Raw genomic sequence first — 11,616 nt, forward strand, 5'->3', positions numbered from 1 at the left:
CAGACTGAATAACATTCCATTTAAATCCAAAGGCAGACTCAACTCACTAGATTTTAAAAACATGCCGTGTGTAGGCAGAGGTAAGTAAAGATGTATGTAAAGATGTGGGTTGCAATTTAGTTTTGAAAGAGAACATTTGCTTTTACGTGGCTCGCTTTCTGGGCAGATAGCATTTTACTGTTGGGGACGATGCTGAGTGAGTCTATCGAGAAACTTCTGCAGAGGTCAAGAGGGCTGATGCCCATGGGGGAAACAGGAGACAGCTCTGTCCCCTTTCTTCTTTCTTCTCCAGCCTGTAACAGATACTTGGGTCACATTTACACTCTGCTTCTGAAACCATTTTGTCAGCTCCCCACCTGATTGCAGTCATATGAATTGTATATCAGGCTTCTGGAAGAGCTATGTAAAAATTAACCATTAAGGAGCTACTCTTCACCAGGCGCTAGGAAGCTCTTTTCCTTAATAAGGCTGGTCAAGCTCTGCTTCTCACTGTCACGTCCCCTTGTTTATTTCTCTTAAAAATAATAACAAAAGCTAGTATGTGTAGGGCACTTACTCTCTTACTATGTGCCAGGTCTGTACTAAGTGCTTTATGTCCTTTTTCTCATCTACTTTTTATGACAACCCAATGAGGTAGAAACTCTTCTTCTCTCTATCTTACAGATGAAGAATCCACAGATCAGGAACGCTACGTAATTTGCTCACCCGGTTTGTCAGCCTCCAAAGCCAAACTCTTAGCCTCCAGGATATATGGCCTTTCAGTCCTGCCCTAATTACCACAGCGTAGACTTGCACACTCTTTTGACTCTTCTTACATTTGCTCTTAGGAGAATTCAAGATGTGCCGTGAAACGGCCAGGGCTGCCTTAGGAGTGAGATTGAGCTTCTGTTCCTTGTTTCACCAGCAGGGGGCACAGTCACCTCAGTTGAATTTCCCAGGGAGCCATTTGACTCTCCTGCTTCTGTTTCTACGGAGGCACTTTCAGTCCAACTGGACCATCGAACAATTCCTTTCTGGTCGAGTTTTCTTAGTCTTGTGCAGTGAAGGCAATTTTAGAGAACAAATGGTGTCATGAGAAGCTGGTGCAGTTTTAGAAATCCTTATATTTCTTCAGCTCACACCTAATATTTACATTAACTACTATACTTTGTAGGTAGTTTTAAATCCCAGCCATCTTCCTCTTGCCACCTAGTGTACTGCAAACCATACTGTACAGATCATCATTTAATGAGAAAATCCAAAATGAAGCAAAGTTAACCTTCCTTTACACAGGTACATTACAGAGTACTGGCCAGCCCCGTGACCTTCAAGTGACTTTGGTGGTGTGTAACTTCTGCAGCTGCCATTCAGGAACCGGACACAAATCCTGGTTCTACTTCTATGTCATTCTGACCTCTTGAGCTCACCGTGCCTGCGTTCCTCAGCTGTAAGGTTCATAGTACCTTCTACACTGGGTGTGGCAATGATCGCACAATGCTGATACAATAAAAGCGTTTGAGAAGAACCTGGCGCATGGTAAGTACTCAGTAGGTGGGTGTCAGCTTTTATTAAGTCCCACTCTGACCAATTCCAAGGACTCCCACTATGATAGAAAAGGATCTTTTCGTAAGTAGAATTTGTCAGCTCTTTGTATACTTTGCAGACTTGCTTCCATCTCCGCCATATAACACCTTTCTGTGGCAAGTTTCTATTTTACCAGACAGCCGTGTAGTTATAAGTCATGTGGAAATTGTCCTAGAGAGGACAATTAAACGAAATTTGGCTTATCAGGAAGTGGTCAGAATAAGGATGCTTGCCGTAGATCATACTGGCCTTCTCAACACACACCAACCGCTCAGAGATGGACATATTCGTGTCCACTGTCTGTGACGCTTTCCCTCCCCACGAGGTCTGCAGGGAAGGGTGCTGTCCACTAAGACTTGTCCCAGCCTGGGCGGCTCCCTGTGCCCCGGCACTGCCCCGGCTGGAGCTGGCATCACTGTGCCTTAAGAGGGAACTTGTGCCCAACACCAGACTCCACGCAGGCACACCGCCACCGGCACCAAGGTTAATTCCCAACTGCCGGTCAGTATTTAACTTTCCTCGTAAGATTAGATTAAATATTTGGGTTCATAAAAGCCTAGGATTGCAGACTGCCGTGAGCGAGGGCTCAGCTGGGTGCTGGCTGAAGCTGCCCACAGGCCAGGTTTACGCAGCATCCTTCGAGCTCCTGGCGTCAGCGAGAAGGTGCGGGACTGCCTGACTCTGCAGCGAGGAATTCCCTACTGCTGCGCACCGCACAGGCAAGCTTCCACTGAAAATACTTTATTGTTTTAGGAATTAATTAACAAAGCTATTTTTTTTTTTTACAGAAAATTATAAAAGGAATGATTTTCCTGGTACAAGACCTGGCCTTTCCTCCCTTCCCTTCCCCATCCCCTCTCCCTCTCTCCCTCCCTCCCTCCTTCGCACCTTCCTTCCCTCCTTCCTCTTTTGCATACTTTCTGTCTCTTTATTTTACTTTTTTTTTTTTTTTGCGGTACGCAGGCCTCTCACTGCCGTGGCCTCTCCCATTGCGGAGCACAGGCTCCGGACGCACAGGCACAGCGGCCATGGCTCACGAGCCCAGCCGCTCCGCGGCACGTGGGATCTTCCCGGACCGGGGCACGAACCCGCGTCCCCTGCATCGGCAGGCGGACTCTCAACCACTGCGCCACCAGGGAAGCCCTGTCTCTTTCTTCTTCTCCTTCTTTTCCTCCTCCTCCATCTTCTCTTTGTAGTGTTTTCCTTACTCATCTCTTCAGTAATTGCCTTTGGATGAAAATTTTGAGCATTTATTTTTTTAATGGGAGTTTCATAGTAAATGTAGATAATCATCTGGTTCTATTCCTGTTGTAACAATGGAAGACTCTGCTGCGTTTGTAGGTCCACACGATGCTAGTAATCCACAAGCTCTCTAGAAAAGAGAACTCTGGATTTGGGGATCAAGTGCGTGTTACTTTCCTCATAGCGTCAGATTGCCCTTGTCATGAATTACGCACGTTTGTGACAGGCACAGCTGGAATCAGGGGGTCATTATGTGTCCTGAAGATAGGGCACAATCAATTGAGTACATGGGCTCGAGCCTTGGTCTTGGTCTTGTTTCTTTTGCCCAGTGAGCTGACCGGTCGCAGGCGATGGAAGCAGGGAGTTAGCGGGCTTCATGACCTCGGCTAAGACAGAGCGGGGGCTGAGCAACAGCCTGGGTGACTTGGGTTTCTAGACTTAGCACTATGACCTTGGACAGGGTATTTAAGCTCGCTGGGCTGTAGTTACTCACCCTGCCAAAGGAGCAGACCAGCCCAAAGGATCTCCAGGGGCCCATCCTCTTATTTGACCAAGCAAGAACCATCTATTAAAAATGCCTGAAAATGTAGAACCACATGTATTAGTTTGAACTATATGGGACATTGCCAATATTTGACCATTTTTAACCTCTGTAAAGGGCAACTTCAAATGGTTCAACAGAACATGAATAATAGTTGCCTTCACATTCCAAGGGTGAATGCCTAGTGTGGTATATTCTACTTAGAGGAGGGGTAAGTGTTTATACCAAATGTGGTCAACGTCTATCAGTTAAATAGCTATTCTGGGTAGCAGAAAAGTTAATCTGCTTGTTTTAGCAGAACGTCCGTCAATGAAAGAGCTTTCACACACTGTGATTTGATTTTTGCTTGTGGACGATGGGCTGCCCAGCCATGCCTCACGCGACAGTGTCCGAATAGTGACCCGTCCTTGGACTCCACTTTTGCAGGCTGGCCAGGGGTCAGCACTTAGGCAGTTAATCCCCATAGGCCCTTTTCAGCTCTGTGATTAAGTGTTATCAGAAGGCACCTCCTGACCTGCTTAGCAGTAGGCCTTTGTCCATATTATATAGAAGAGCTGAACAGGTAATCCGCAGTATTGGCTCTAACAGGCCCGTGCAGGCTGCCTCGCCCACACCTGGAAACAAACCCAACTTCGGGGGATCTCGGTACTGAAGTCCTTCATCTCAAAGACATTTCGAGAGATTTTTGATTGGGCTTTAGGGGCCCCAGGAGTCCCCTGAAAGTGAATGCAGAGCTTCATATGTACATATGTACAATTTTCTGGGGAAAAATAAAGTCAAATTGTTTTATTTTGTTTTTCAAGGAATCTAGGGACCCTCCGCTCCCCACAAATAAGTTAAGAATCACTATTGTAGTTTCCAGTTGAATTCTGTAGAACACAGGAGAGGACCGTTCATTCATTCACCCAACCTGTAATAAAGGTCTGCTATCCATCAACCCCAGTGCAGTTCCGGGATTCGAAGGTGGATAAAACAATCTCAGCCCTCCAGCAGCTCAGTGCTTATGTCATTTGGAATCAAAGGACTTTCTCTCTAAACATCAGTTTCCTCGTTTGTAAAATGGAGGTACTTGCTTACATTTTAGAGTGGTTTTGAGCATCCCATGAATAGCACACAATAAATGGGAAAATTGAGGACAGGCAAGCAAACACACATGACCGTTTGCAGGAGTAACACGGAAAAGGGATCTCCAGCCCATGCTGGGAGGTCGGGGAGAAGCTTGTGGACCGGGAGACTGCCGACCTAGGTTTCTGAAACCATAAGGGCAAACCATCTTTTTAAAATGTGTGAGTGTGATGGATAAAGAAGATGTGGCACATGTATACAATGGAATATTACTCAGCCATAAAAAGAAACGAAACTGAGTTATTTGTAATGAGGTGGGTGGACCTAGAGTCTGTCATACGGAGTGAAGTAAGTCAGAAAGAGAAAAACAAATACCGTATGCTCACACATATATATGGAATCTAAAAAAAGAAATTGGTTCTGAAGAACCTAGGGGCAGGACAGGAATAAAGACACAGACCTACTAGAGAATGGACTTGAGGACACGGGGAGGGGGAAGGGTAAGCTGGGATGAAGTGAGCGAGTGGTATGGACTAATATATACACTACCAAATGTAAAACAGATAGCTAGTGGGAAGCAGCCGCATAGCACAGGGAGATCAGCTCGGTGCTTTGTGACCGCCTGGAGGGGTGGGATAGGGAGGGTGGGAGGGAGAAGGGCAACCCAGGGAAAGTCCTGGAGAAGATCAGTGCTCTCCCCTCTCTCCCTCCGCCCCACTGCCCCTTCCCCTCAATACTTAAAGTGCCCATCTACATTCCAGCGTGGAAAGCTGGGGCTTCCCATGAGGCACCCTGTCCTGGATGGTCTTGCTAAGCCTCAGAAGATGCCTCTCCTGTGTCCGCTGTGGTCTCTCGGAGCCCTGAAGGAACAGGCCCTGGCCCAGAGTTTTCACAGGTGGTGAAAAGCTAAAGAGTCGCTTTGATGAAAGCATTCGCAGAACGATGTTGGCAGTGAGCGTGACCCTGCTGTCCTTCCCCCGTAACACGGGGACTTTACTCCCTCCACTCAGGGGCGCCACTAGAATTCCAAGCGCAGCGGCACAGCCACGAAGGAGATGCACGGGAGGTGGGCAGGCAGAAGAGCTCAGAGCACGGAGGAGCTCACGATGCGCCCTCCTCTCTGGGGAAACCCAGATCCAATGTGGCCTCGTGTAGCCCAGTGCATGCTGGCCTTGCTTCAGAGAACCGCTGTCCAATGAGCAGAAATAAGTAGACTATTTCCCATCTTGGCAGGAAGAACACGAAGGGGACCCAATTCTCTGCCCTGAGGAGGTCCCCTTCTTCCCCTTCTCAGTTGCCTCATACTCCACAGTCCCTTGGGGCCTTCCACCAGACCGAACTTCCCTCATCACCCACCAGTCTTTGCTTTTGTACACTTAGCTCCTCTGGGATTCTTGTTTGTTTTCATTCTTTGTTTGGTTTTTTAGTTGTCTCTATGTTCTACCCATTCTTCAATTTGGCTTCACAGAAGGAAACTGAATTCTCTCCAGAGGGTGCAGCAGGGGGATATATAAGCTGGGAAAATCACGGTTTTCTTTATTGGATGAAGCTGTGGGAAAGGGTTGGCAGAAACAGAGGGTGAGGGCACTGGTGGGTGAAGTGATCCGGCCCCATCACGTTTGTAAGGTGAGCCCTACAGACCACGGGAAGCCGGGGGGGGGGATGGAATTTTTTGGATGGATGAAACAAGTGTGAGCTCCCCCCAGATGAGTAGACCTGGGCTCTTCAAAGGTTAAGGAGCCAGTGGTGAAGTCTTGACTCGGATTAAAGCCGGTTTAGCTATACTCTTTCACAGTGAACTGTGTTATTTTAAGGGGGAGAAAGCGTGCCTCTGTCACATTGCTTGGAAAATATGCTTGGTGAGTACTTTGGGGCAATCTTACCTATTTGTTAAGTTTCTTTTCCACCCGCTCTGTTCACACCTGTTACAACTCTCTGCACCTTGCATGGTCGTTTGTTTGCATCTCTCCCACTACACCGAGCTTCCACAGGCAGAATTCTCGTACTCGTCATCGCTGCATTTCCGATGCCAGCGTGTTCCCGGCACATTCATTTACTCATCAGACATCCATTGTGTGCCTACTGTGTGCCAGTTTAGTTGGTTTAGTGCCAACACTCACTAAACCAAGGTAGACAGAGGCGATGTGAGCCCTGCCCTCACAGACATCATGGTCGAGTGGGAAAGGTGAGACCATAAGCCAATCATCACACACACACAGCGACATATACACAGAAGCATGTTGGGAAGAGTGCTTTGAAGAAAAGTAATAAGATGCTATTGGAGAAAAGTGATGATTGGGGGTGGGGTTTGAGAGCAGGGCTGGGGGAGTTTTCTCAGAAGTGACAGTTAAACTGGGCCCCAAAGGGTGAGGAGGTAGCAGCGGGAAGAGAAGGGGAAAAGTATTCCAGGTTGAGGGAACAGAATGTGCAAATGTCCTGAAGCAGGAGAAGGTTTACTGATGTGGAGGAAGACAGGCCAGGAAGACCAGTTGCCACGAGCGGAGAGTAACTGGGGAGGTGGTCAGGGGCCAGCCAGGCCAGGCCAGGTAAACCTGTTAAAGAATGAGGATTTTATTTTGTGAACAGGAAGGCATTGCATCATTTTAAAAACAGGGTAATGATGTGCTCCAATTTCCCTCTTAAAAAGAGCACACCGACTGCTGTGCAGGGCAGAGAGGGGCAGATGTGACCCTGGGGAGGTAGTTTTGGGGAGGGCTGTATTGCATTGCATTGTATCAGCCAGGTGAGAGATGCTGGTGGCTGGGCAGTGAAAGTGAGGATGGAGAAGAGAGTGGGAGTTGAGAAATATCAATGATCTCTCAGGTTGTTCCTTTGTATCACTTGCCTAAAGTACTTCTTTCAAATATGGCTACACATACTCATCTCTTTGGTATAACTGGAAAAAGCACTGCCTAGACATAGGAGATGGAGCAAATTGCAAAGTCTGTCAATGCCCCTTGCAAGCTTCTGACCCATAAGTCTCTGAGAACACAGAACATACATCAGTCATTGCTTCATTCAGTTGATGTCTGTTGAGTATCTGTTATGAACAAGACATTGTGCTAGCCATTGTGAGGTGACCGACCTATTTAGAAACAAAGTAATGAATGCAAGATTATTGATGAAAATTTTGAACAGAAGAAAAATATAAGGAAAAAAAAATCTGTGAGTATACCATCCACTATTTTTTTTTTTTTTTTTTTTTTTTGTGGTACACGGGCCTCTCACTGTTGTGGCCTCTCCTGTTGCCGAGCACAGTCTCCGGACTTGCAGGCTCAGCGGCCATGGCTCACGGGCTCAGCCGCTCCGCGGCATGTGGGATCTTCCCGTACCGGCGCACGAACCCGTGTCCCCTGCTTCCCTACCATCCACTATTAACACTTTGAACTATTTATTTATCCAGTCTTTTTTCCATTTTCATCTGCATGTATATTTATTCACATATTTAAATTGGGATCATAACACATATAGTTTTATGTACTCCATTAAACTTTTATTGTAAGATATCATGAATGCAAACAATGCATCAAGTTAAGCTGGGCCCCAAAGGGTGAGGAGGTAGCAGAGGGAAATATTTAAAGAAAATTTAAAGAATAACAAAGTATGCACTCACTCAGTCACCAGCCAGGTAAAGAAGAAATAATATTACTTCCCCCCCTTGCATGCCCCTCGCGCCATCCCTTAAGGTAGCCAAATGCAGAAAGAATTCATTTTCTTAAGCTTGTTCATATATTTTATGCTTTAAATTGCAGCAGGAGGGAAATATGCCTACTCCATCCAATCTGACACAGACACTGGAATATGTCTTCAAAAGGATTTTTGTGACTTATATGGACAACTGGCGCAGGAACACAACAGCTGCACAAGAGGCCCTGCAAGCCAAGGTCGATGCTGAGAACTTCTATTATGTCATCTTGTACCTTATGGTTATGATCGGAATGTTCTCTTTCATCATTGTAGCCATCCTGGTGAGCACAGTGAAATCCAAGAGACGAGAACACTCCAATGACCCATACCACCAGTACATTGTGGAGGACTGGCAAGACAAGTACAAAAGTCAAATTGTGAACCTGGGAGAATCAAGGGCCACCATCCACGAGAACACTGGTGCAGAGGGGCTCAGAATGTCTCCTTGATTAGCGAGAGAGGCATACAGCCAACGTCTGATATGCAAATATGGAGAGACGCCAGTGTCATGGAGCCAATCCAAGTTGCCATGCTTAGAAGACACTAAGTTCCTCGCTCTCTGTTGAGAATTTTCACGGAGATCAGGTGGCTGGTCAACTAAGCCAGGGGACATTTCCATCTCAGTGATTTATGCTTGCTCACTGGAGCAGTAATTTATGCTGAAGACCTCTCTTCCTCCTCGTGCAATGTCAATGTCATTTTAATCAATGTCAATAGTGAAAATAAAGCCAAATTGGAAGTAACATGCCTGGGCAGTGGCAGTGGGGCTAGAAAGGAGAGATTAACAAATCATTGAGTCTTCTTCCTCATGAAACATTTTGTTTGTGACTAAATCAATTTATAAATAACCCAGGTGTATTACCCAGAAGCTGGGGTTCAAAAATCTGTCACTTGCTCACTGGATTGATGTAGGAGCATTTATTTATTAATTCATGAATGTAGAGTCTTAAGGGATGAATGACTAGAACCACGGGGCTCCTTTATGTGTCTTGTTTCCCTAGCATTGAGCTTATTTGGAAGTCTGAAGACAGAACAAAATTTCACAAGGGCGAAGAGTCCACACCAGAGAAATAGAATCTTTAAGAACCACCTGGTGCAACAGAAACACACCTTTTAATTAACATTTAAAATTTCACCGAAAACTTTTAAAAGTCCTTGTTATTATAGAAAAAGTAATGAAACTTTGTAACACTGCTTTATAAACAACTCTTTTCACTCAATTTATTTTCCCTATTTACAGTTACTTATTTCCACTTAGTTTCAAGAAACTTATTGTCACTTACATACTGAAAGTGGCTGAATTGTTGCTGTCTGTTGAAGAGCTAGACTGTTAACCGCTTAGTATTTTGAAGCTTGGGGTTCACAATATCACAGAATGTCAGGGCTGGAAGACACCTTGGAGATCATAGCATTCTTTTTTTTCTTTTTTCGTTCCATATGTCTAGAGAGTCTGGGTGCTTTAATACCAGAAAATTAGGCACAGGAAGAAACAAACAACTAAATAAATAAGCCTAGTCAAGAGTTGGCCAAAGACTGTCAAAACATACTCCTTAAGAAAATAGCCTCTGTGCTTCCTGGGAAGTTATTTGCTAATGGAAACAGTTGTGTCAACATTAGTCTTGAAGCAACCATGGCTGTAAGGCGTAATTTACAAGAAAGTGCATGTTCAAAGAGCAGGCACACCAAGGGTTCATGGGTTATCTCAGGACGGTTATGAGCGGGTCTGGAACCGAAGGTCGGCACCATGCTGGTTCCTAACCCTGTATTAGATTCTTACTGCTGCTGTAACAAATTACCACAAATGTACCAGCTTAAAACAAAGAGATATATTCTTCCACACTTCTGGAGGTCAGAAGTCTGAACTGGGACTCACTGGGCTGTGTTCTTCTAGAGCTTCTAGGGGAGAATCCATTCATTTGTAGACGGGAATCTCCAGTCCACAGATTAGGCGACTTCATTCATCAATTCAATCAAGCATCATTTAATATCTATCTACTTGGGTCACTGGCCTAGACCCCAGGAGTATAGAGATGAACGGGACTCCCAGAGCTGCAGGAACTCACTCAGTCGAGGCAGAGTCAGACACGTGAACATCAAAACGATATAATGTGACAACATTATAACAGAGAGCAACACAAAGGGGGCAGAGCTAGAGCCGGGACAGAGGCCCCGCCTACGTCGGGTTAAGGTCTAGAGAGTAGCTGAGAGGAGAAAGCCAATGGCAAGACAGACTTACGGGCTGTAGCTTCAGGAAGCTTCATGCCCCCTTACACTCTTCTCTTCCTCCAGCTTCCCACCTACTCAGCCAAGCAGAGCAATTGTGAGCAGAGCCTCAAGTCTCAGGGCACTAAGACAAAATTCAAAACAGGAGTCCTTCCTCAACGTCTTATATGGATTACAAGCTTTGTGTCTTTAGAGTGAGATATATACAAGGTCTGTTTCCTAATAACAAAGATGCAATTATGCTAACAGAAGCATTAAATACAGTTTTGGAGAAAGCCATTCACGTTCCAAGAGCAGATACGGCAAGAGTGGTTTCCCTCCTTAGATCAGAAACCCAGAAATGCTGTACCACACGGAACATTCTCACCAGTGTGCCCAGAGCAGCAACCCAGGCTACAAAATCTCAGCCTTGGGTCTGGATCCAGACAGGAATCCAAGGTTTCTACCATCTGACAACGACTATGTCTTTGACCAAACTCTGGTCAGGCTCCTCTGAGCCTTCTTCTTGACTAGACCTCTTGCCCTATAAACACTGCACATTCTTGGCAAAAAAGATATCATCCACCTCCCCACATCTGAACTAACACTACCATAGTTTCTAACAGCTCTAGGTTGCGTCCCTAAGGGGACCCCAGCCCGCTTTAAAGTGCTTGCCTAAGAAAACTCAATTTACTTTTTGTGCCAGCCAAAACCTGATGGTAGGCAAATCAGCCCCCTGAATCCCTCCTAGGGCAGCTATTTTAGAAATCTTACAATTATAAATCCTTTGTCTCCCCCTCTGAGGTGTAAATCCTTACCACCCAGAACTGTCTTGTCTCTTTGAGGTGCCAACATTCAAGGAGTAACTCTCCCCAACCTGTGGGCACGTTGCTCTAACATGCACCACTGCGGACAGTCATAAAGATCGAACTTTGTTTCTCCTCCGGATAAGCGTCTGTTAACAAACCCAGGTCAGGTTGACCAATCCCCTCTGCTTTTTGTAAATTTCCACTTCCCTGACTCTGCTCAAGTGCCTGCGGCCCCAATCCCTCCTTCCCCTTTTAAAATGCCCAGTTACCTCTGGCAAGACAAAGCTGAGTTCAGTTCATGCTGGACTCTCTCCCCTATTGCAATAGTTGCTTAATAAAGTCTATCCTTAACACTTGAACTGGTGTCCAGCTTTGTTTATCTTTGACACAAGGAAACAAATTAAGGGGGGAAAACCTAGGTTTTCCTAATTAAGTATGTTTTATTATCATCACTCAAGTATATGGGGCCAACACAGATGGTTATCAGTACCAACTTTACTTTTGGGG

The 11,616-nt window shown here is 45.8% G+C and overlaps 1 protein-coding gene across 1 annotated transcript; it reads left to right on the forward strand.

The window, feature by feature from the left end:
* Positions 1-3,120: 3,120 nt before the first annotated feature.
* KCNE2 (potassium voltage-gated channel subfamily E regulatory subunit 2) lies at positions 3,121-8,841 on the forward strand. Its single transcript, XM_032631135.1, has 2 exons — positions 3,121-3,224; positions 8,164-8,841. The coding sequence occupies exon 2, from the start codon at positions 8,176-8,178 to the stop codon at positions 8,545-8,547; it is 372 nt and encodes a 123-aa protein (XP_032487026.1). The 5' UTR covers positions 3,121-3,224; positions 8,164-8,175; the 3' UTR covers positions 8,548-8,841.
* Positions 8,842-11,616: the final 2,775 nt, after the last annotated feature.

Source organism: Phocoena sinus, chromosome 4 (assembly GCF_008692025.1).
Source record: "Phocoena sinus isolate mPhoSin1 chromosome 4, mPhoSin1.pri, whole genome shotgun sequence".
Lineage (NCBI taxonomy): Eukaryota > Metazoa > Chordata > Mammalia > Artiodactyla > Phocoenidae > Phocoena > Phocoena sinus.

Excerpts from the sequence above, each read along its gene's own strand:
- KCNE2 (XM_032631135.1), top strand. The coding sequence starts at position 8,176 with ATGCCTACTCCATCCAATCTGACACAGACACTGGAATATGTCTTCAAA.